The 26,366-nt window shown below is 38.6% G+C and overlaps 1 protein-coding gene across 4 annotated transcripts in view; it reads left to right on the top strand.

The window, feature by feature from the left end:
- Window positions 1-26,366, top strand: part of IRAG2 (inositol 1,4,5-triphosphate receptor associated 2) — a 40,744-nt gene that overhangs the window by 1,774 nt on the left and 12,604 nt on the right. For 2 of the 4 annotated variants that reach the window (XM_037033799.1, XM_037033801.1), the window contains 10 exons: window positions 5,465-5,526; window positions 6,595-6,675; window positions 9,490-9,586; window positions 11,200-11,347; window positions 12,353-12,434; window positions 22,451-22,497; window positions 22,600-22,664; window positions 22,819-22,926; window positions 24,726-24,796; window positions 26,248-26,305. In XM_037033799.1, coding sequence (XP_036889694.1) covers window positions 12,411-12,434; window positions 22,451-22,497; window positions 22,600-22,664; window positions 22,819-22,926; window positions 24,726-24,796; window positions 26,248-26,305 — 373 coding nt within the window. In that variant the 5' untranslated portion in view covers window positions 5,465-5,526; window positions 6,595-6,675; window positions 9,490-9,586; window positions 11,200-11,347; window positions 12,353-12,410. Of the gene's footprint in view, window positions 1-5,464; window positions 5,527-6,594; window positions 6,676-9,489; window positions 9,587-11,199; window positions 11,348-12,352; window positions 12,435-19,023; window positions 19,234-22,450; window positions 22,498-22,599; window positions 22,665-22,818; window positions 22,927-24,725; window positions 24,797-26,247; window positions 26,306-26,366 lie in introns of those variants that run through there. The other 2 variants (XM_037033800.1, XM_037033802.1) reach the window with 2 other exon arrangements.

The raw sequence follows: 26,366 nt of genomic DNA, 5'->3' as shown, positions 1-26,366 counted from the left end.
TTGGTCCAGTTAAATTTATCTTTTGATTGAGTCAGTATTATATCCTCCACAGTTTTATAAAACAAAGAATTTATCTCTACCCCACACCCCCTGTGATTTCTTCTTTGAAGAGTCAACTTTCATAACTTTTCCCAAAATGTACATTCCTGATATTATGAACTTGCTATTGTCTTCACAGTTTATCCTCGGGAGATAATTGGTCCAAATATTATTAAAAGTATTAAAATATTTAACCCAGCTGCCCTGGGTTGAATGCATGCATTTTTTTTTCCTGGCTTGACAAAGTAGGGTGGGTGCCTCCTTTCTGTCCCTAGTTGCTCACACCCTGCCTGGCTTTATGACCTCCTGTACATAATTGTACCTTTTCCTACATGAAAAAGGCAAGCATGCCAAGCTTTTGCTCTGACGACCATTTGCTTCTGAAGATCTTCCCAGTAATTGCCTTAAAAATCAGCCTTTGCAAGAAAAGAAAATTTAGCTGGCAGATATTTTGGACATGTGCTAAATAGCAGACTCTCCAGATAGACTGTGAATAAAGGTCACTGAGGGAAGACAGTTGTCACACAAACATCCTGACCCGTTCCTCCACCATGACTGCCACCACACGCTGAATGAGTTCTGAGTCAGACATCTGAGTTCTGAGTCAGAAAATTAAAACGCTTAAATCCACTTAGTTCTTCTGAAACTCTCAGGTTAGCTTAATAAATTCATTAAGTATGTAAGGCAATTACTTTCTGCTACATCTAAAAAGGCTCACTGGCAAAGTGTGTGGGGATGTAGTTGTTTTGTTCAAAGGTTCCGGTCAAAGACTGTTCACAAGCTGGAACTAGGCAGCTGTTTGTGACACTGGAGTAGAAATTCAGATCTTAATGCTGAGTAAGTAATATTGTTCAAGTTTCCCATTGCCACCAGGACCTGGATGGTTCATGACATAATTCATGTATGTGTTTGCCCCCAGGAAACGTGCATTGGAACTACTGAAGTTTTTGAACAGTTACTTACATGTTTTCTTTCTTCTGCTTCTTACCTTCTAAGTGTCTTGTTAGCAAAGGCAATACTAGATGTATAAATCAGTGTTTTCTTTAAAAACTGATTAAAAAGAAAACTTTTAAGTGTAGGGTGTACATTCTGCATACAAAGTTGAACCTAATGTATATGTAACATAAACTAATTGATATAATCTAAACTATAACCCCTTTACTAGTCATCCTTTTTTTGGCCTGTTTGATGTGAAATTATCATTGAGTTATTCACTTACTGAACTATAAGAGAATTACTTTTAGAAACCATGGCTATTTCCTTGGAGAGATAACCTGAGAGGCTTCCATAATCATAACTCCTTATTGGAACATAGTGTCTATATGTGAACTTTGTAGCCGAGAGAAGGCTTTCATCTAGGTGATCTCACTGGAAACTCTTCTAGAGTGCTATTTTTAGTGTGGAGGTCATGACATATAGGACAGACAACAGCCTTAACAGCGTTGAGGATGGGTTCAAGATGAAAGCCACACGTCCTGAACAGTCAGTTCACAAGAGGGAAGTGAGACAAGAAAGGGGGATTTGGGTGGTTGAGACTCTTAAAGATAGACGTTGAAGTGAGGACCAAGGAGAAAACCAAAGTAAACAGAACTTGCTCAATACCTCTGATGGGATGGAGGCCTAAATTTTCCCAGATGAAGGATGTAGGTATGGATGAAACCATCTAGGAGGCAGTATAGCTTAAGGATTAGGAGCATGGGATTTGAAGTTAAACCTATGGTTTGATTCTAAGTCTGCAAAAGAGCAACTGGGTAGAGTTGGGCAAATCACTTTGCCTCTCTAAGCCTCAGTAACCTCTTCTAGAAAGTGCAGTAGTTGTCGCTTTATAAATACCGTGACAAATGCAAAACAGTACTTGGCTATTCTTAGTACCTACAGATGGTTCTGCTAGAGTATGTTTCTATCACATGAATTGCCTCATTCATGAGTGGCAAATGGGTAATGACATGTTAGTTTAGTATGGAAGTTGCATTATTTTATTCATAATTTTCCTGGGAATAGAATTGAGTTGGAAGGAATAGAACTATAACCTTCCCTGGCTGCCGACAGGCAGCTGGAGCCCTTTCAGCTGTGCTTTAAGACAATTAAAAACAAGCGTCTGCACCTGGGCCTTGCTCCCCAGAGAAGTGCCGCCCAGCCTTGCAGGGCCCTGGCTTGTGGCAGACTGTGCAACCTCCTGTGTGCACATCAGCAGCCCCGCTGCCACAGAGTCCCACTGTCATCTGCATTGTCTTAGCACCCCACCAGCACCTCCACTTCAAGGGTCAACAGCTTTTACACTCGTTGGGTTTTGTGTGTTTCTAGTATCCTGTGAGGTAGCCTTTAGCCATTTTAATATGCATGTCTCAGTGATGACATCCAAATGTCCCCCTAGGTATAATAATTTAGTAACTGTTTGTGAGTGATCTGGTTTCTACCTACCTCTATTTAAGTCATAAGCATGGTTATTTTTGTTCTTGTTATAGTTCTAAAACTATTTTTATTGGTAATAATAACATACCATAAAATTTTCAGATCTTAGTGATACTGTTCAATCAATTTGACATCTGCATATTGGAACACAGAACTAAAACCCCAGACACGTCCCCTGTGCTCTTTCCCAGTCACTCCCTCTTCCCACCTCCCCCACAAGGAGCAAACACTGGTCTGATCTCTGTCATCGATGGCTTAGTTCAGCCTGTTCTAGAACTGAGCTATACAGTATGTATTGTGTGTGTGTGTGTGTGTGTGTGTGTGTGTGTGTGTTCCTTCCCTCAGTATAGTGTGTAGCTATGTTGTGTTTATCAGTGGTATGCCCTTTTCATGGTTGACTTGTATTTCTTTGCTTCAACAGTCCACCATTTGGTCACCTTCTTTCCTATTGGACATCTAAATTATTTACAGTTTGGGGTTGTTATAGAGAAAGCTGCTGTGAATACCTGTGCTGGGGTCTTTGTGTGGACATACGTTTTTCTTTAGCCTAGGATAAATGACTAGGAGCAGAGCTGTAGATCACTGTGTAGTTGTAACTCTAACTTTTGAAGAAACTGCTGAGCAGCTTTCCATAGTGTGTGTGGCGTTTCACACTCCCACCAGCCACGTGTGGGAGGGCCAGGTGCTTCGCAGTTCCAACATTGGGTGGAGTGAATCAAAAGACTGACATTTTCACCGCTCTTCCGGGTATCTCACTGGGATTTTCCTTTGTTGTGCTGATTGGCTATTTTTTGTGTGAAATATCTAAGTCTTTTTGCCCATTTTCAAAGTAGGTCATTTGTCCTTTTTTTATTGTCACGCGATTTCTTTAAGTAATTCGTATGCATGTCCTTTAACAGATATATATGCCTTGTGAATTATTTTCTCTGTCTTCGGTTTTCAGTGAATCCTGCTATTTTTAATGCACAATTTTATAGAGCATAAGGTAACACATATATTTTGCTATAAAAATCCATACTCCCTGAAAGTCAACCATCGTGGATAGCTGAAATTATTATGGCTCTAATATTATGGTTTTCATTTTCAACAGTCACTTGTTGAGACAGGGATGGGAGGCTTTTCACTTGTATGAAAGCCTCATTGCACTGTCATTTGGAAAACTGCTTTATCTCAGCTTCCTTCAAAGGCAGTGTATCTAAGACACCTGGTCCCATCCTACATCACAGATGGCAACAGCAGGGGATATAGTGGCCTTTTTTTTTCTTGCTTCCATGTGAAACCTAAATGTCCTAGAGACGTGGCGGGTCCAGCTCCAAACACATAAAAAAGAATGCAAAGGTGAATGCAAATTATGGTCATAAGTCAGCTTATTTTCCCTTTCGAAACATATGGAAATGGTTGCTACACATTGCACAAAACATCTGTTGAAATAAGGTTTACAATTTGAATGTTTTGAGATGGACTATTTCTAAAACCCAAGATTGCCCTGTAGGAAAGCAGATGGGCAATTTAGACAGTCTTGTACTAACTCGTTATTTCTTCTGAAACACAAGCTTAATTTGGAAACTCAGAGAAGTGTTTTGGAGTTATACAACCTTCAGAAACATGTTTCTGGCGACGTTTGAAAGCTTTGTTGCTGTTGCTTAGATGTAGGTTAGGAGGAGGATGGGACCCTATTTCTTAACACAGTTAACATAGAGAATTTTTTTAAAATTGAATCTTAACTAGAGTTCTAAGTATTAGAAATTTTTTAAAATGTAAATTACTTACGTTCAAATATTTTTTTAAATATATACTTTCCTTTTAGTGCAGCTAGTAACACTATCTCAAGGTTATTTGAGAAATTAGTTTTACAAAAAATATTCTTACGAAATGGAATTTTACATGGGTAAATTTCTCCATAATTAATACTTTTTAAGCCTTTTTTCCCCTGAAAAACTTAAATTAGATTATGCATATATTTTCACATATATTAATATCACTTTCATGGCTCAGAATTTCTTCAAGCCATTGAGATACCAAACTGCTGGTATTTAGGAAGCACCATATTTCTATGTTTTGGACACCAGAGTATCTGCTGTTAATTTTCCTGGCTGTTAGTGATTTAAAAAATCATGGCAGCTATTAATATGCCTCCATAACAGAGCTTTGTACCCTCATTTAATTTTTGTTTTTAATCATCTGGGGCCTGAGAAAACAGTCAGCTAGTGAGAATTATGTGTGCATTTAGGACCCACTTTCTGAGTGGAAATGTGAGGATGTCCCACATGAAAAAGGGACATGGATATCACCATCTATTTAGGTTGTTCAAAAGCTTGGGCCTACTTTGTGGTTCTTGGTTATATTTTGAAAGGGTATGGGCTGTCAAATAAGCAATATGTTACTGTGTAGCTCACAGTTAAATAGGCATTATTTTCCCATTTACATTATTCTAGATATGAGAATTGGAAAGTTACTGGGCAGTAGGTTTTAGTTAAGTAGAAAGACATATATCTTTATTTTCACAAAAGAATATAGTGAATTAAGCACTGTCCTGTGAGTCTGATCTCAGCTCCATGAATAAGCAGTTATTATTTAAATCCTCCGGGCATCAGTGTTCTCATGCTCTCAGGCTGCTTGTAGCATTCTGGGATTTTAAGCCTCTACTTCAAGGGCTCCCATCCCTGTAGCTCAAGCACAGGCTTATTGGAGAGATGATGGTAGCAGGCTACCTCCAAGGTGAAGTCCCATTTTAGGACTGAATAATTCTGAGACTGACTTCTACATGACAATTCACTTGCATCTATCAAGGTTAAGTTTGAATACCCAAGGGTGGTCATGGTTTTGCTGCCCAGCCAGCCTTGTCCTCCTGCTTCTCTGTTTTCACGAGTCCTGAGCTGAGTATGTCAGTCTCAGAAGTCACTGTTTTCTCTCTCCTCTCCTCAGGCCCCCATTGTAAAGCTGTTATAAGTTTATGAAATAAGTTAAGGGAAAAGGATGTTCACATTAAGCTAATTACAAATTCTCTTTACAGCAACAATCAAGTCAGTAAGAAAGAAGTTCATTAAAGGTCGCATCCATGGCTTGTTATTTCAGGTAAAAAAAATATGTGTGTGTGTTTAGTGTGGGGATGACGTCCAAATTGTGTAAGGTGTTGAAGATAATTAATGGACAATCATTTTAATCATAAAACTGAATAACCAATTTAGAAGGAAATGCTCTGCTGGACTTTGTTCTCATATGCACTGACAGTGAAGGGAGAGCTCACATTAATGAATGGTTTGTTGAAGACATTGCATCTTTCACGGAGGAAGCGTTTCAGAATTTACTGTGCCTATATCTAATAGACATAGACATTACTGTGGCCAGTGTGCTGCCTCTGGCACCTCCTTTCTGATAATCTAGAACGTGGATTCTTGAACAGGCTCTGACAGTTGCTGCCTCTTTTTTCTCCCGTTTGAATTAACCTCTCAACTCCTGTCTGTATATCTAAAGGTATCCGTGGTTGAATTTAATGTATTTCTTTTCCTTATGACCCTTGGTGAATTTCTTTTTTATTCACAAGTAAAGAACATAAGGAGCAGCAAGCTTGGCACTGGAGAAGGAAGGAGGGAGGGTGCTATTTGCAAGTATCTGTTTTCTGGGCATAATGCAGGCACATCTGGTTAAGTAAGAAAAAAAGTCATGTGGGAGATCAAGCTAAGCAGGGTTCCTAAAAAGCCCCCTGCAGTAAGTTGAACTAGAAAAACTCCCGTATCTGAATATGTTTTAATCATTTTAAGAACACCAGTAAAATTTTCTATAATGTAACTAAGAGAGCTATGTAGCTACCTCTTGGACTAAGGCCACGATTTTATTGCTATAAAATTTGGCAGGCACCATTTTTGCTCTTCTGAGTTATGTCTCCAACAAGCTTCTTTGGCCTCTGCCTAAAGATTTCACTGACCAGTTTCCTGTTCTTGATCTTTGGATTTTATTCCTTTAGTAAGAGGGAAAATGGCAATGACAAATAATGGCAAACTTGTTTCCTTAAAGTAGAACACAGGATAAAGAACTGGTCACTTTTACACACCTCAGGTAGAATCATTTCTTCCCTTAAGCTTTGTATCTCTGCCTCCTTTATCATTCTGTCTTTGACGGCACTGCCTAATTTTCTCATGACAGAGATGCTTAGATGAGGAATTTCCGCACTATGATCCCTTGTCCTGCAGAGATACAATTCAACAACGTCTTCAAGAACAACAGGTAAGTTTAAGTTCTTGAAATGATTTAAGTGTGAATTGATTGCTTTGCCAAAATAGGAAGTTAAGTCCAGTATGTATTAGTAATCTTAGAACTCTATCTTGCTCTTCTCTGAGAGATCATCAGATAAAGCAAATGGATTACTGTTTATTTACTTCTATCATGCATAATAACACAACTCTGGTAGACCCTAAGAAATGGTGATATAGTTTTTTAAAACTTAAATTTATTTTTAGGAAGAAGGGAAGGAGGGAGAAGGAGGGAGGAAAACATCATTATGTGAGAGAAACGACTATCAGTTGCCTCTCTCCCCAAACTGGGGACCTGGCCTGCAAGCCGGGTATGTGTCCTGATCAGGAACCAAACCAATGAATTTGCATTTTGCAGGATAATGCCCGACACACTGAGCCACACCAGTCAGGTCAATATTTAAATTTTTCCCCTCCTTTTTATTTTTTAAATATATTTTATTGATTATACAATTATGGTTGTCCCAGTTTTTTTCCCTTTGCCCACTCCACCCAGTACCCTCATTCCCTCCAGCAACCCCCCACCTTAGTTCATGTTCATGAGTCTTGCATATAAGTTCTTTAGCTACTCCATTACCGATATAGTTCTTAACATCATGTCTATTTTATACCAACTGGTGCCTGTTAATTCCTGCACCTTTACCCCATTGTTCCTCTTCCCCCTCCCAACTGATAACCCTCCAAATGATCTCCAGATCTACGATTCTGTTCCTGTTCTGCTTATTTTTTTAGTTTGTTATTTGGATTCATTTATTTGAGAGGGTGAATTTATTGCCATTTTAATGTGCATTGTTTTGATCTTCTTTTTCTTAAATAATTCTTTTTAGCATGTCATATAATAATGGCTTGGTGAGAATAAACATCAGTTTTACCTTGTCTGGGAAGCATTTTATCTGCCCTTCAATTCTAAATGATAGCTTTGCTGGATAGAGTAATCTAGGTTGTATGTCCTTGCTTTTCACCACTTTGAATATTTCTTGCCAGTCCCTTCTAGCCTGCAAAGTGTCTTTTGAGAAATCAGCTGGTAGTACTTTGTAGGTAACTGTCTGCTTTTCTCTTGATACTTTTAAGATTCTCTCTTTATCTTTAACCTTTTCCATTTTAATTATGATGTGTCTTGGTGTGGTCCTCTTTAGGTCTGACTTATTTGCGACTTTGTGCTTCCTGGATTTGTAAGTCTATTTCCCTCATCAAATTAGGGAAGTTTTCTTTTATTATTTTTTCAAACAAGTTTTCAATTTCTTTCTCTTCCTTTTCTCTTTCTGGCACCCCTCTGGTTTGGATGTTGGTACATTTAAACATGTTGCAGAGATTCGTAAGCCTATCCTTGTTTTTTTAAATTCTTTTTTCTTGCTGCTGTTCTGATTGAATGCTTTTTCTTTTCTTGTGTTCTAAATCATTTCGTTCTGGGCTTCATCCTCTCCACTGTTGGTTTCCTGTAGATTTGTCTTTATTTCACTTAATGCAACCTTCATTTCTGCCTGCATCTTTTTTATGCCATTGAATTACCCAATGAGTTCCTGGAGCATCCTGATAACCAGTATTTTGAACTGTGCATCTAATGAGTTGCTTATCTTCATTTCACTTAGTTCTTATTCTGGAGTTTTGTTCTGTTCTTTTATTTGGGCCATCTTTCTTTGTCTCCTCATTTTGGCAGCCTCCATGTGCTTGTTTCTGTGTATTAGATAGAGCTGCTATGACTCACCATCTTAGTAGTGTGGCCTATTATAGAAAAGGCACCTGTTAAGTTGTACCTTGGGTGGAACCGTAGGTAATTGCCAGGGCTGGACAACCTTTGTCACCACTCTGTTGCTCTGTGTGGGGGAAGACTCACAGAGGGGACAATGCTGCTGCCTGGGCTCTGGAGTTTGCCCCAGAGGAACCTGTCTCCTAGCACCTACACTTCACTTTCTCCTCATATGCCACTCCTGCCCTTCCAGCTGTTGCTCTGTTGCTGAATCCCAGAGAGGGTGGGTCTGCATGAGTCCTAAGTGTGTTACAGGGCCTATAAGAGGAGTTTCTTGAGAATACCACAGTTTATTCTGCCACCCCAATCCCCACTGGTTTTTACAGCCAGAAGTTATGGGGACTTATCTTTTTGGAGCTGGAACCTTGGGCAGGTTGTCTGGCCTAGGGCTGGGATCCCTCACTCCCGAGGTATCCATCCCAATTTTTATCCTCACACAGGGGTGTGGGACTGCCTGTTTCTGTCTCCTCACCTCTGTGCCTCTCTGTGTCTCTGCCCTGCATCTCCTACCTGTCTGGATGAATGTGGCTTTTTAAAATTCTTATTTTTTGGATTTCCACATAGCTCAAATTTCTGGCACCTCTGGGTGATATGTGTTTTGTAGTCTAGTTGTGTGTGGAAACAAGGTGTGTTTACCTGTGTCTCCATCTTGACCACCATTTTCCAATATTTAAAAAATTTTGATTGCAGTATTATGAAGAAGAAGAATAACATATCTAAGCCTTCTCCTCACCCATTCCTCTTTCCTCAAAGCATTTGTTTATATGAAAGTGTCGCTTTACTGGGAATTGATGATGTTATTATTCTGTTAAATGATTGAACTGTGATTTTTAATAACAGTTATACTTCATACACAGAGATGCCTTTTGATCAAAGGCATGAAAGCTTTGTTATACGGCATCCTTAATTTTTTTACTGACCTCTCTTGCAGGGTTATTTGAGATGCGTGATATCGCACCATTTGAGATGAAGAGAGTTGATGATAAAATATGTTATGTTACTCCCCTTCAAATAGCTAGTACTGCTTGACTTTCTTTTCAGAAGCTGTGTTGCCATAAACAGTGTAGTACTCAAGAACCAAGAATACATCAGACACCCCTGACCTTTATACATACATGCCGGTACTCACCTCTGCTGGGTAAGCCTGGACAGCCCTTCTCCTACACCTTGTCAGACATATCTGGGTTAAGGTTATTTTCAAAAGGGAAAATAATGACTATTTTATTTGTATAGGGAGAGTTGTTGAGTACTTGGATATTTATCCTTGAATTCAGCCAGTCAGCTTACGCTTGAGCACCTACTCTATGCAAGGCACTGTGTTCTGTATAACAGAGAATAAGTCCTAAAATAACTCAGAGATTATTGGGCTCAGAGAAATCTCCAAAAAAGAAATGAGAGTTGAACCAGGCCTTGAAAGGTGGGTTGCATTTGGAAAAGTAAAACTCATGGGAAAACTATTCTAACTGGGGAGAATGAAAATGGGGGGGGGGGGAATAACCAATCCCAGAAGGATGCAAAAGCCCCAAGCGTTAGAAGAGGAGTCGAAGCTGGACAAGTCATTTTGGAAAAAAGAGGAGTTGGGTTGGGATTTGGCAGAATTGAGTGTGGAGCAGGTTGTGGGGCACATTGTGGGCCACTGCTCAATGCTTGCCTGAAGATAACGAGCTTTATCTTAGGGAATGCTTGAAGCAGTGACATTTTCATCACAACTCAGATGTGTTTGAAAGCAAAAGTTAATGGCTGACTTGGAAATGACAAAAGGAATGGGATGATTATCAAAATAAATTTAAGAGGGAATGAAAGGGAAGAGTGATTTGTGGATCGTTTCAGCTACAGAGGGGAAAACTACCGCCACTACCAATGACGATAGCTCAGTGATTTAAAGAGATGATTTTACTCACACGAACTCAGTGACCACAGCAACACAACAACTATGAGGGCGCTGCTATGTGCCAGGCACAGTTCTTAGCTCTTAACCTGTTTATTAACTCATTTAATCCTCACCACATTCCTATGACTTCCCATTTTAAAGATAAGGAGCATTGAGTTAGTAATTAGCTTAAGCTCGTCTCTCACTTTATAGATAAGTAAACGGAGACTCCGAGTGGTTTAGTTATTTGTCCAAAAGTACAAAACTAGTATGCGACAGAGCCAGAATTTGAACTAAAAATTTTTTGAACTAAAAATCTGTGATTGACGCAAAGCCTAGGTTTGTTCCTTCTTCCTATAGTCATGAAGACAAACAAAAACAGTTTGGTGCTCCGACATGTTTCCCTCAGAGCATAAAAAACATCGTGACTGTTTTCCTTCAGGGATGGTAAATTGTTTCTGTAAAGGGCCAGAGAGTAAACATTTCGGGTGTTGCTGGTGTAGCACAGAAGCACTGGGGGACAATGCTAAACAAGTAAGTGTAGGCATGTTTCAGTAAAACTTTATTTACAAAAACAGATTTTGCCCTCTTGTTGCAGGTTGTTAACCCCTCTACCTACTCAGTAGACAAGCGTTTCCTGTCCCCACATCAACCTCTTCCTCTCTGCTTTAAAAACAAAACAAAACAAAACCCTTGGCATTTCTGCTCTATATTACTAGGCATCAAGGGAGGAGAAGGTTATGTTAAAATGTTAATAGAAATGAACTGACATTTCTATTAACTCCGCTTTTTCCGACATAATCCAATCTCTCAAGAGAAAAAGAAAACATATAAATTAGTGTAAACCCAAAATAAATTTCTGTTTGTATTCATTTCTACAGATGCCTTGCATCTGGATAGTCTCATCCCGATTCCACGACCGTCACTGACACCGTTCTCATGTATAGCTAATGGAATCCATGCTTCATGCAAAAGGCCCAAATATGGAAAAATAGAGGATGGTGCTTTGGATGTGACTAGAACACACAAGTAATTTTGGGGGGGTTGTTCTTTTTCCTTTTTATTTATTGGGGTGATACTGGTTAACAAAATTACAGAGGTGTCAGGTAAAGAATTCTACAACACATCATCTATACACTATAACACTGTATTGTGTGCTCACCACCCCAAGTCAAGTCTCCTTCCATCACTATTAATTCCCCCATGTTCTCCCCCACTTCTCCTCACCCCCCATCTCTCCATCCCCACAATCGCCAGCCTGTTGTAAGTTAAAAGGGCAAAATATACCTACCCTTCTCTTCATGGGTAGCCTATTCCCATCGCCTAACCTTTTAATCAGTTATATTGTCATACCCTGAGATAATAACATCTTTATTGTACAAATTCTCCAACTTTCTAAACATCGACAGTTTTAATGCAAAAAAATGTCTCTCTAGTTTTCTTGAAGTGCAGTTTTCTTACTCTTTTTATCTTCATAATATCCATTTGGAAATGTGAGAGACAAATTAGGCTACCTGAAATATTTCTCGGTTTTTAGAAATACACTATATACTGCTAAGTTAACTCAGATAGGTTTTGATCATACTGTACGTCTATCTGTTCCTTTGCACTCAGGGCTCTCAAGCCTTTAGCAATCCACATCTGCCCTCACACCCATCCTCCCCTGAAGCTCATCTGCACTCACGCACCATTCTCAGTAAACAGATTGATCTTCCCTAGGAAGAGTTCAGAAATGTCAGTGGAGTTCATGAGCGCTCTCCACCCCAGTGAAATTTCCGTTCTGTATTGAGGATGAGGAAGCAAGGCTTTGAATTGCAAATTCTTCATTTTCATTTTTGGCTCGATTCTCTGGACTTTGCAACCTCTCTCTACATAATGGAGCTCTCTCGAATTATGCCTTACTTAATCCATGAATCCATAGAACGTAATTAGCAATTTGGTACAGCTGGGTAGGAGGACTATGTTGTAGCTGGGTATCTGCTAAAATTTGCTATTTTTCTACCTGTAGTAAGGAACTTTGCTTTCTGTTGCCAGGTTCCTAGGACCTACAACTGGCCCCCACCCAGGAACAGATCTTTCCAGTTGCATCAAGATGAATGATGACCTAAGTATGGGAGTGAGTATTAGAGTATATTTTAAACTTGTTTTTAGGACTACCATATCCTGGTGCTCTTCTATGGGTATTCTTTAAAAAAAAATGCTGGTGACTTAAGTTACATGAATATTTTCATCTGCATAGGTGGGTGTGTCCTTAACCCCTGCATTGTTCAAGGGTCAGCTAGATTATGGATATTTTTAAAGCAAATATGAGTCTTATACCACAGAACTCAAATGCATAAGAAATGTCAACCTTTGATGACAGGAAATTAAAATTCAGTCATTTGGGGTTATCCTACCACCTCTGTTGTATAAACTCAAAGATAATAATGAAAAGAAGATTTTGATGAAGAGTACTGAACGTTTTGTTTATGAGGAAGGCTGGTTTGAGACTTATATTCACTAATGACTTTAAGATGTCTTCAGTCCCATTGACTGACTCTCTAAGAATTAAGCTCAAGCCTACTTCTTTGAGGTGATGGCACTTTGTAAAAAATCATAAAGTAGGGCAATGCCCGGAGGGTATCCTTTGCTGCAGTGAAGTGCTAATGGTACTTTCCACCCAAGAAGAGAGTACCACTGAAGATCACTCAGGCAGCTTCCCACGTCATGAAGCTGTGTCTCGAGCTCCTCTGTGGTCTGTAGTCTGAGCCTGAGCCTCATGAGCTTCTCAGTCAAACGGAGCAGACAGTTAGTTTTATTCCAGGAGATGGCAGTCCACCATTCTTCTTTTTTAAAAAAACAGCTTTATTGAGGTATAATTCATATACCAAACAATTCATCAATTTTAATTACTCAATTGGATGCTCTTAAATATATTTGGAGTTGTACGACCATCATCACATTCAATTTAAGCACACTTGATCACCCCCAGAAGAACATTTACACCCATTAGCAGTCCATCCTGATTCCCCCCTCCTCCAAACCCTCGTCCCTAGGCAAACCACTAGCCTACCTTCTGTCCCTATAGATTTGCTTATTCTTGAGCTCTCATGTAAATAGAATAATACGATATGTGACCTGTTGTGTTTGGCTTCTCTCACTTAGCATAATGTTTTCAAGGTTAATTTATGTTATAAGTATTTAACTCTTTTTCTTTAACTGAATAATATTTCAGTGTATGAATATACCACATTTTGTTTAACCATTTGTCAGTTGATGAGCGTCTGGGTTGTTTCTACTTTTGGCTATTATGAATAATGATGCTACTGTGAACATTCCCATATAAGGTTTTGTGTTTTTAATTCTTTTGGAATGCATATAGATATAGATATATGTGTACACACACACACACACACATATATATATCTCTAGGAGTGAAATGCTGCATTATATGGTAACTCTAGGTTTAACATTTTGAAGAAATTCAAACAGATTTACAGAGTGGCTACATTGTTTAACATTCCCACCAGTAATGTATGAGGATTCTAATTTTTACCACATCCTTGTCAACACATTGTCTTTTTTTAACATAGCCATCTTAGTGGGTGTGAAGTTATATCTTATTGTGGTTTTGCTGTGCATTCCTCTAATGACAAGTGATGTGGGGCATCTTTTTATGTACTTGTTGGCCATTTGTATGTCTTCTTTAGAGGTATGTCTACTCAGATGTTTTGCTCATTTGAAAAAAGGGGCTATTTTTCTCCTTACACTGAGTTATGCAAGTTGGTCTCATTATTCCTTTAATTTTTTTTAAGAATTTTATTTATTTATCTTTAGAGAGGAAGGGAAGGAGAGAAGGAGAGAAATATCAATGTATGGTTGCCTCTCTTGAGTCCCCTGCTGGGAACTGGCCTGCAACCCAGGCATGTGCCCTGACTGGGAATCAAACCGTGATTGTGTGGTTCGCAGGCCCACGCTCAATCCACTGAGCTACACCAGCCAGGGCTCATTATTCCTTTTAAATGTATATCTGACATTAAGGAACATTTTTTTGTTCTTTAGTGCCTATCCCACTCAGTAGCTGAGAAGAGGAAAGAAAAAGGAAATGAATATTTTGCTCTTAGTAGTTCTTGTAAAATCTTAATAAAGGAAGTTAAATTTGGAAGCTTACAGGATATTGGGGGAACTTACAGGATGTTTGGTTATTAGTAACTTTCCTTGTATCTGGCCCTGATTTCATCAGAAGGAGGAAAAAACAAACACCAGTTGTATACCAGGTACTTCACAGGGAAGCATTTCTGCATGCCCTGCTGTTAATCCTCTCTGTGCTGATGGTAGCTATCCTCTACTTTCAGATGGCCCAGTGAAGTTCAGAGAGGTTAGATAACTTACCCAAGGTTATTCAACTCGTAAGTAGAAAACATAGGATCCAAATTCAGGTTTTTCCAGCTTCAAATGATAAGCCTTTCTCACTGTCCCCCCTTGGAATACCAAATTTGGGCATTTTTAGTCATAATAATTACTCATGGTTACCCTGAAGGTAGTTTTTCAGCTAGGAAATATACTGGCTTATGTATCTAAAAGGAACTCCTAATCCACTCTCATTAGAATATGTGACTGAGTTGTTTTGTCTATGGTATTGATGCCTATTATGAAATAAAATCTAAAAGAGATCATAATAGAAACTCCTGAGATGCTCCTGGGGAGGTGTATTGGTTTCCGTGTTGTATTCTGTGCTGTTTGTTTTTTTACAGTCCCCCAAAACTAGAGCTGCACTTTGTGGCTCTTACCACCAATTCTCATCATTGCTTTTCCAGGTTTCTGATCTACTGAAGAATCTATGCTGTCTGTTCTTGGTACATTTTACTTCCTCATGCCTGCCCCTTGAGTAAATCCCTACCTCTCACCCCTTCGGGCCCCCACACCCATCTCTTAAACAAATACAAAGCTCTCCATGGAAAATGCTTTTCTAAGCATCCTCATTAATAATAAATATAAGGAATGAGAATGAAATATAAGATTAAAAAGTATAAAAACATCATCTATATTCATCCCAGTGACCCATAAATCATGTTGTTTTCTTAAACTCTTTGGCTTTAAACTATAGAATTTTTATTACTCTTGAGAGCCTTCATAAGAAACATACTAAACTGATACTGACCCCCTTTCTAATCTGGTCATGGCCTCGCTTTCCGCCCTTTCCGCCTGCATGTCAGGCCAACTAAGTGGTGTGCACTGTCACAATATGTCACACAGACCTGTTCATGCTATGTACCCAGAAACACTGTGCGCATCTCCATTTCTTAAGTTCCGTTTGACTGTCAAGGCCCATTTCAAAAGCCAGTGGTTCCACAAAACCTTTCTTGTGGTAGCAAGAAATGTTTACAGTCAAGCATCTCTAGTGCTTCTTGAGGTGGAAATCACAACACATTAGAAGTCAAGAGATCAGGTTTGTCCCTGGTTAGGTTTCTGTAACTGTAGAAGAGTCATGGTTTTCAGGCCTCAGTTTCCTCACTTCTCAATGGTCCCACTCAGGAAAATGTAACTTCTTTTAAGCCCTGTAACTCATCCTCCCCTCATGGTCACCTGTATTCTAGGGCCAATGAGCCATGTGCACCCTCCCCCCTTACATGAATTTGGTGAACAGCAGCTTCCCCATTAATATCTGTTGAATGCCCACTTACTGATTTATTTCTGTCCCCACTTCAGGGTCTATTGAAGACACTGAGAGTGAACACTCAGTGAACATCTTGAACGGATAGCCTTGCGCTCTCCCTTTCTGACTCCTTTCTCCAGACTGGTGCTCTTGAGAACCCGAGGTTTATTTCTTTATTCCTCTCCCATCTTCACAGAGGAAGCTATATTTTTAGCCTCTTATTTGGAAAGCAAAGTGCGAGATAAAAGTAAACATCAGTCTTCATAAAAGGGTACCTGGGTATGCAAAGGACTCTAATGAGGATATCCCATAATTTGGGGCTCCGTTTGGGATTTTCTTGGGGAGAATAGAGCTACTTTACTGACCCAGTGAAATTCATTTATTTGGGATATTTTAGTATAAAGAGGAAAGAAGACAATCAGTCATTTCCAGTTCCTCTCTTTTCAAGATTCAGACTGAACTATATGTGGAAGAAATGTTTGTGACATCCGAGATTTGCTTCAAACAATGCAGAGTGGGCTTAGTGGGTTACAGTATAGGTGAAACAAGATCGAGTGTAGGTCGAATATTGTTGAGTCTAAATAATTGTACACAAAAGTTTAATATTCTATTCTGTCTACACTTGTATTTATCTGAAACTTTCCCATAAGGACTTAGAATTTTTTCACCACTTAGCAAAAGCTTTGGAATCAAACGGGTCTGGACTTAAGATTGACTCTGTTACTTTTTAGCTGTATGAACCTGGACAAGCGGCTCAACCTCTCTGTTTGGTTGTTTCCTATGTGAAACAGAGATATTACTTTGCAGGGTTCTTCTGAGGATTCAAATAGACCCAAACACCGATACATATTTTATGTACATACATACACATGTACCTATCTGCCAGGACAAAGTTCTGGCCTAACCAGTCTATGGAAACAAAACAAGCAGGTTATATTTAGAGGCAACACAAATCCTGGTGCTGTTTCTTCCCTTGCTGATAAACAGGAAGGCTTTTTTAGTTTCACTGGGTCCCTTCTTAACGTTTTCAAGACTCTCTAGGGGTGTATGCCAATATATCCCAGTGTCCTCCAGGCCTCACCAACTAGTGGGTCCCAGGGAAGGGCACTTTACCTCCTGAGAGACTGGGAGGGGGAAAGCAGCTGGTATCAGCATTTCCATTTCTTCAGCACTTCTGTTCATGGTCCTCTCTGCCCACAGGCCCCACCCGCTCTGCGGCTCACTTCCTTCAAACTCTGTGTTGGGGCCTTTGGTGACCTCTCCCTGGTCAGAGTGGGACCCTACTGTGGTGTTAGTTGGGTAGACTCCTTGTGATATGGTTGTTAAAATCATTCTCTATTTTTCAGGCAAAGCTGATAACCCAACAGGGCTGGGGGACACAGTGGTCAGGGCACAGTCTCCCACAGAATCCAGTGTCTCTGTTCCCTCGGTAGCCAGACCCAGCCGCATGCAGTGCCCACTTCCTCCATTCTGCTCACTCGTGGCACTTTCTCTCTCGGGCCCAGTTGCCTCTCCTTATAGTCTGTGTTCCTTTCCTCCTTCACTGCTCCTGCCATTGAATCTGAATAGCAAGCAAAGGGTGTCTAGACATTTGCAAAGCTAGACATGAGATTGGGTGCTTGTGTGTGTCCCCAAATACTCCAAGAACTAAAAAGTTTCATGAGAATTTCTCTGAGAACTAAACTGATTCACCCCTCTGCCTACTCCAGTCCCAGACCTGACCCCACCGCATAACACAGCACTTTCCCACCAGTGCACTGTGGCGGGCACACTGGGGCCCCACAGGAATTTTAAAACCGACTAAATACCTGACTAGTTAGTCAGGGGCACTGACCTCTTTTCCTGGAGATTGTCAAATAAGAAAATGACAACACTCAGATACAATTTTAGCCATGTGGTGTGAATGAATCAGAATTATACCTATTTTTTGTCAAATAACCAAAAATATATATTTTTGGTATGCTACAGAATTTTAGCAGTTTATTTGTGCCATGAGATGAAAAAAGTTGAAAACCACTGCTATAACATATGTAAAATCCATCGCTCATAGGAAACCCTCAGGAAATAGCTGTAGCTATCACCAGAATCAGAATTATCAGCAGAGTAGAGCTCAGAGAATATCTTGTCACAGGTCAGGGGATATGAAGATGAATTTTTGTTTTTCTTTTGGCTGTTAAAAAATCACATACAGCAAATGTTAAGGGTCTTGCCATCCCTTTGCGGTCTCCTTCATGTTATAACGTGGTTTTGTCTGAGATCCACTGTCACCAGGAGGAGGTGATTTGGGAGACAAAGGGCAGAATTAGTATTAAAATATCTCAGGAGAGTTTCTGGCTATTGTCTGTCCTGTTCTGCTCGCTCACATTGTGGATGGGTGCAGCATTGGTAACCCTGGAGAACAAATAACATTGCCAGCTGCAGAATTGGAACAGGTAGAAGTTGATTGATAACTGCATTATAAATAAACCTCACAGTGGTGGGTGTGTCCTGGAGACATGAGGGTGTGGTGTCCTTTGAGTTAGGAATTGGAAAAAAAAATCCTGTGAGGCAATTTAGTTTTGTTTAGGTTACAGCAGTTGTAATCTTTTGACATTCAGTTTTACATTCTCCTCCCCCCCCTCTTTTTTTTCGGTGTATTGAAACTAACACTGAATCAAATCAAGGATGTATTTTTTTTAAGTTAGAATGAAGTAAGTCCTTGTAGATGTTTTTCGTTCAATTTTTTATTTTTCTCAGAAAAATCCTATTAATTTATTTGCATAGCATCAGTTGTTTAAAATAGATCTAATAGTAAAAATTAGTCACAAAGAAGTTTATGACTGGACGAGTTTCTGATCATAAAATTTATAAAGTAATGTTTCATCTAGCAGAGCAAAAATAAAATAACCCGGAGGTATTATCTAGGTCTATTCAATGCCCTTAGTAATATTTTGAAAGCTATTTCTTACTGTTCTTCATATTTTTTTATCTCAATATGGAAACAATACTGCCGTGTGTGTGTGTGTGTGTGTGTGTGTGTGTGTGTTTGTGTGTGTGTGTGTGTGTCCTGCATTGGCTGACCCAGCCCATGGGAGATTGTCTCATTTTGTTCCATGAGCACCTTGGCCACCCCACCCTGTATTAGACTCTGTCAAAGGCGAATGGGCTGAACCACGGATTTTCATGTAAATGTTATGCAGGTCGGTATTTGAATGGCTTGGACAGGAAGAACATTCTTCCTGCTCTCTGCTGTCGTGTTGGCATGTGTTGGACTCATTGATTTGAGCTGTCTTCTTTAGAAGTAAGTCCCTTGTCTGAACTGTCTTTTTCTTGCTTTCAGTCCATTTATTTTCCTTGGTTTTAAAATGCATCCAGGAGATGATCTTTTTCATAATCTGTCCAGGACTCAAAGCTGTGTGATGGCTAGGTTCTCCTATAGCTCCGGGATGCTGGTTTGAACAGGGGTAACTTTGAAGCTGGAAAAAGAGAGCGGAGTTGTGGGAAGTTTTTGCTGAATTATCTCCTACCCACTCTCCACATGCACACACCCTGAGGGGCTGTATCTCTGACTTCCACTAACTATAATCCTAAATCTGAAAAAAATCTTCCTTTGTGTGGCTATTGTTGTAAAATGGGTAAAACTGTTGTTAGACTAAGTTTATGAAAGTCTCACTTGGAGATGTTGTGTATGGGTTGTTTTCTGATCAGTGAGGTTGTACATAGCAATGAATTGGAGCAATAAATAGCCAGTTGCTGACCTAGCAACTCTTCCAGAACCGTGCCATGATGTGTGACTACCAAACACATGACATTTCTCCAAAATCATACAGCTATTGCTTATTTAATCCATATATATCTTATGTCTATCAAAAAGCTTTTTACTAAAATGTTTACGTATGAGATTTAGGACAAACAAAAGGCTGATACAGAGCATTATGAGAAATGAGACATTTGTTATATAAAGGAGGCAAACTGTATTTTTGCTGTCCTGCATACATTATTTTGTTACTAAATAATTAGACCCTTTTAAAACAAAGTTTACAGAAATGATGGGTACTCCCCCCCATATTGGATATGAGGTTAATTAAATAGTAAATAGCTGTGTTCTCTTTCATACTTCTTAAATTCAAATACAAGTATTCATGACCCTGATAGGTATAATAATAAGTAAGTCTCTTTTGGACAAAATTAGCTTTTTAGTTAGTGAAATATAATTATTATTATATTTAATGTACTTTATTAATTATAGCACAATATAAGTGTTACTTTAAGCCTCACACAACAACAAATTTTTATATAATATGGTGTATTTAAAGAGTCTTTTTTATTATTAAGGAATCAATCTTTGTCAACTTTTATGGAGCGTGATAGTCAATGAAACTAAAGGATATTTTATTTTTATTTTTATAGCTCTCTTATATATATGGAATATAGTTAAATAAGCATATAATAATTACCAATGCAACTTATTAAAATATTTTAAGAATAGGGCCATCAATATTTCACTACCTGTAGGGTATAAGGTACGATTTCATTTCAAAATTTAATTCTAATATTACCCCACTCTGTTCTGTTCTGTGCATATTAACTTTCCTCTGGGGAATGCTGCCTATAATTTATGAATTTTTTCTTCATTTGTCTACCTGACTGGCCTCCAGGCTCCCCTGGGACAAAGACTGTGTTTTCTGTGGCTCCAGCCTTTGTCACTGTTCCCAGCACCAAGTGGGCCTTTGATGACAGTTGTTGAATTAAATTAAACGGACATCATGAGGGTCTTTAGTCGCATTGTTAATCTGGCCCAAAGATATTTAAAGCAGAGATGAAATAAAATAAAGGAATGATTGCCCAACATTGATAGGTAGGAGGATTAACTACAAAATCTTGCTTTGCCTAGTTTGTGGATTTTATTAAACGTCCATTTAAAAAGTTTGCATTTCAATCATCCAGGTTAGGGCAACCCAAGACAGTTCTGTTTACAGAGGAGGGGACACCACATTTGGTAAGATCCAAGTTTATAGGCTGTTGTCACCACTCTGGTTATTCCTGGGAAATTACTTCGTTCATTGCCTTTACTTTCCTTACCTGAAATAAATAAATCTTCTCTTGTTAAGACCCACTACATAGAGTTGTTGGGAAATTAAATGAGATGACACCTAAAAGGGCTTTTGTAGATTTTAATGTGCTGAACATATATAAGCTGCTGTTGTTGTATCGGGTAATTATGTATTCAGCAAATGCTTGCTAAGTCTTTATTCTTCTGTGGCTATCATCAGTATTGTCTTGAAAAGATTCTAAATACTGTGTTATGATACACGGCATCTCGCCACTGAATCTGTTTGGTTGTGGCAGTTATTAAGTTTTATGTTTGATTATGGAAGACTAAAATATCTCCATTTTTGCACTGTCTTTGTACCTTTTTGATATGTCCCAATAATATCAGTTTTAATTTATTAAATTTTAATTTATTTTCTTAAATAGATGAAGTAATCATGAAAATATGCTTATTAGAAAATCTTATTATTAACGAGAAACCTATGTTCCCTCTCTGTTTTTTGGAATAGAATAAGTGAGCTAATCAACCCTAATGTGCCAGAGTTTCCCTCAAATTAAGAACTCCTGATTTTCAAACACTTGGCCGAGAGGCCTGGGGCATATGAAGCTGTTTTGAGCACCAAGTAGTAGGTACTGACTTAGATGCACTCCCTCAGATCTTTTTCAGAATTTGATCAGTTTCAAAATGTATGATTTATCTAGCAAATCGAAGGTCATTGAAAAATTACCAGGTCAAAAGTTTCAGGTTGAGTAATATTTCCATAAACAGAAATGTTTTATGCCCACATAAAAGTTCTCTTTAAAGCAAGCTTGACTTAACTTCATGAACTAAACTCTATCTGCCCTTTAAGTTTATTTATTTATTTATTTTGCTCTCAAAGTTATATTTTATGAGTTATGCTATTACAGTTGTCCTGATTTTTACCCCCTGGCCCCCTCCACCCTGCACCCTGATTCCCTCAGGCAATCCCCCCCCCCTTTGTTCATGTCCATGGGTCAGGTGTGTAAGGAAACAAACAGTTTTTTAAGATCCCCTTTGTGCTAGCTTGTGCTTACCGGCCCCCTCTCATTCAACCCCTACAGCTCTAAGTAACGGGTTCTGTTACTTAGCCGTCCACTCCCATAGCTGACCTTTTATCAGTGCCTTTCACTTCCTTCAACAGATGAGGAAACAGCCTCAGAGAGGTTATCTGCCCTTTAAGTTTAGAATTTGTTTTGCACAAGAATTTACCAGGTTTTCTTTAAATATTAGACTTGTAAATTAAATTGGATTTTTTTTGCAAGTACAGCTTTGAGGAAGTACGTATATCAATCTGCCCTGTACCATCCATCCCCATATCCTCTCCAAAAGGGCAAAGTAAATATGGACTCATTTAAAATTATATGAAAATGTTTGCTTAAAACCACCTTTCTGGAAAGGAAAATGTCAAATTGTTCAACTTATTTCTCCCTTTTCTTTCCTTAAGGAGAATGGTATCGAACACTTGCATTCTGAGAGCCTGCCACAGTCCAGGTTTGCCTGTCTGTTGTATCTGTGTGCATTTGTATGCATATTCAGTTACTTTTAAGAGATTTCTCTGGATACCCCCAAATACTTCCTCTACTCTTTTGGCAGGGAACATTCCACACTCTCATCTCCTGTACACACTTCATCTACTGAGAGTACTGTAACTAAAAGTGGTGAGTAAACTTGGAAAATATATACAAATAGAGTGGTAGTATTATAACTATGAGCTTGGTGTTCTGTGACCTGATGACAGGTGTGCAAATGAAAAAAAAACATAGGCAAATACTTCTGCATAGTACTTATGCTATAGTTTCTTCCTGTTGGTAGATTCTGGATCAGAGACTTTGAATATGGCTTCTGGTGACCTTGACTGTAAATCACTCTGTGATGAGGAGGAGAATACAAGATCAGATTCTGCTATGATGAAAGTCAAAGGTAAGATCTTTTAGGGTTCATGTACAATTTCTACTCTACAACACTAAGCAGACCTATAAACTAATAGAGTAACTATCTTCAGTGGTATGCTTTTATAAAAGAATATGGAGACATAGTGTGGAGAAAAAAAGTCCAAGGCAAAATCCTATTGCCTTTATATATGATAATGTTAGCAATCTTTTTTCAATTCTGTCCATATAGCAAAAACTACAATATATTTTAACGGGTCTTAAAAATTTCTTAATGGCAAAGATTGGTTGGACACAAGTGTGTCTCGCTGTGGTTCAGATGGGGAATCATCTGTTTATGACATTACAGAATCCTAATTAGAATCTATTAGGTTAGAAGATAGACCAATTAGTGATGGTCCATTCAGGAGGCAAAAGAATTAACTCGATGGCATGTTAGATCCTTTCTACCACTTAACTCTGAAAATAAAGTTATTTTCAACCATTCCTAGTGAAACACCACTGATTGTAAATAACATGAAGGGAATTTGCCAATATCTACCAAAATGTTCAATGTACATATCTCATGATAAAAACAATTTGATTTGGGGGAATTTATTCTGTAGATCTAAGTAGACACATGCCATGTGCATATGTTTAATTTGTTTACTGTATTATTGTCTAGTAACAAAATATTGGAAACAAGTTAACTGTCAGTTTAATAGTTAATATATTTTGGCATACCCACGTAATAAAATGCATTATGTGTATCACATCAAACATATATAAAGAATCTTTTTTTCTTGGAAGGATATCAAAGAACTATTGATTTTTGAAGACAACACCAAAGTACAAAATATTATGTATTGTAAGTGAAAATTGGTAAAAAAAAAAAAAGACAGGAAAACGTTTTTGCGTATGCATAAAATATCTCTGGAAAGCTAGATTACATAACATTGTCTATGGAGAAGGGAAGTGGGTTTCTGCATGGCCTGGATGAGAGGGGAAATTTTCACTGTGAAACATTTTACATTTTTAAACTCATGGGCCATCTGAATCTATTATCAGTCTTAAAACTTAAAGAAAAATGAAAATAATATATTCATAAGGAAAAAAATATATATGTCTGAAGAAAGTAATTACCATTTTCTTATTTCCATAAACATTTAGAAAACATAATATATTCTTCAAATCTTGTTTTTCTTAATATGAGAGAGAAAAAAACCTACCCATAGCTGCTAACTTTTGTGCCTGCACTGGATCATGTGAAGAGGAAAATCATTATCAAGTATAGTACAATGCAAATACAGTACACAAAAAGTAAAGGAAATTCACAAAAAAGAGTGGCATAACTTAAAAGTGCACCATTGCTTCTTAGTTTGATGGCATTTTACTTAGAAAGATATATATTTTAGAAGGATATCTTTTATTACCAGCTTTATGTAAGCAATTTTAAAAAACCTGTTTGTCAGGCTATAAAAAAATCTACTAAGCTACTAATTATTCATCCTTCCTTCACCCAGTTTCTATAATTAAACTAGTAATGTGTTTGATTTTAAAAAAGCAGCTACAGCCTTTAAAAAGATATTAATAACCTGACTACTTGAAGGCCATTTATACAGATGTTTATTTCCACTGGGAAAGCTTATATGGCCCACTTCCCTGGGAATCTTAGCTCCTCTAGTCTTGATTCTGAATCATGGAACATTTAAGGTTTTGTAGTATGAATTTGTATCTCACATGTTAAGACTTGTGCTACTTACTAGTCTGCCCATATTGCTACCCTCACTCTTTCTTCTTCTTTTACTCAAAACAGCTCCCAACTCTTTAGTGTGTTTTGTTTTCTCATAGACACGAGTCCAGCTCATGAGAATACTACACTCCAAGGCTCTGTGAATGAGGACAAACCCATATTAAATCTGGTAAGGAAATATACATGTTAACAATAAAAGAGATAATATATTACAATGGTGGAACTGTGCCTTTAAGTTGGCAAAATACTCTTAAAAGCACTACCCTCATTTTATCCTTTCAAAATATTATGAGGCCAAAATCATTTATTTACACCAATATTTTATTAAAAAGTTGAGGCCAAAGCATCCTTGTGACATCCAAGGTCACACAGTAGAGTCATTAATTCATTCATTTATTCATCAAAGATCTACCAAAAACAAGCAAGGGCTTTCAAATAAGTGAAAGCATTAATAAATAAGATTGATTAAAGATATGTTCTAATTAGGGGAAGAAATATACAGTTGCTTCTGTGATTAGTGATATGACAGAAAAAGGCTTCAGGGAGAGGCCAGAAGAGGTGTCATGGAAGAGGTACCTGAGAGGAGGCTGGGAGGCAGAAGAGTAGGATTTGCGATGTAAAGTAAGATCAGTTGGAGATACATTGGTGTGATCAGGCTGATGTGAGACACCAGCAGTCTGGGAAATTTTGTATGTGGCTATCTACCCATTTTCTTAAACTCACTGGTGGGATTTTTAGGAGTAGCTACACACTTGGTGAGTTATCAGCCAAGAACCAAGTATGTGGATGAGATTTCCCAAGAATTTGGCAGTCAGGAAGAGAGCACTGAGGATAACGAGCTCTTGGTGATTTCATTTTCTGATATGAAAAGGCAATGCAGAGCAGACTGAGAAGGAGGTATTGTCATGGTGGGGAGGCCTGGGGAGAGCAGAACCAAGGGAAGAAACATCTTCAAGAAAGAGGGGATAATGGCTCTACCAAGACGATGTGTCTTAGACTTGCACACCGACAGCTTTCCCATCAGCTTGTCCAGGCAGCAGAGTACAACCCTCTTATTATGGAGATTCTTGTTGCATAGGTACCTTTGTCAAAAAGTTGATCAGTGACCTTAACATATATTCACGTGGAGTCAAAGCCCAACAGCACAATATTAGCAGCTGTTTTTGCCACAGTTTCTCCCAAAACCTGTTGCACACGTAGTCCTGGATCACCCCCACTTTACCTCTCCATCCACCCTATCCTACCTCTCCGTCAAGCTTCAGCATGTCCCTTGTCTGCAGAGACTTTTTATGCTGCTCAGGCCATGGTGTCTCTTTCTCTTTCCTCTGCAGAGCGCTTACTTGTCTAGATTCCATTCATTTGGCAATTATTCCTATTTTGCTCTGTGGTCATTGGTACCACGTTTGCAGTTTTTCATGTATTTCTGTCCTTTTTGCTGCAGCTAGGTTGGAAACACCACTGGAGCTAGTCCCGTTTTCTTCTTTAACCCTTAGTACATTTCTTGGAATACTGTAGAGTGTTTTTCACCAGGTAGAGTTAGGGGAGAGCAGGAAGTTGGGAAATAATTGGTTATAAAGGATATCCACTCTCTGTACAACAATAATCTCTTTATGATTTTAGGAAGCCAAAAAGGAACCCAAAACAATAGACGATCACAGAAAAGAATGTGTTGCAGGAGGTAAGGAATGTTCTCTCCCAGTCCCCATGTGAACTTTCATTCCCTGCTGGTATTTTTATGG

This window comes from Sturnira hondurensis, unplaced genomic scaffold, assembly GCF_014824575.4.
Source record: "Sturnira hondurensis isolate 20B ecotype Veracruz unplaced genomic scaffold, ASM1482457v3 Scaffold0021795, whole genome shotgun sequence".
NCBI lineage: Eukaryota > Metazoa > Chordata > Mammalia > Chiroptera > Phyllostomidae > Sturnira > Sturnira hondurensis.
Note: the sequence above shows the minus strand (reverse complement) of the source record. Positions and strands in the feature narration are given on the sequence as shown.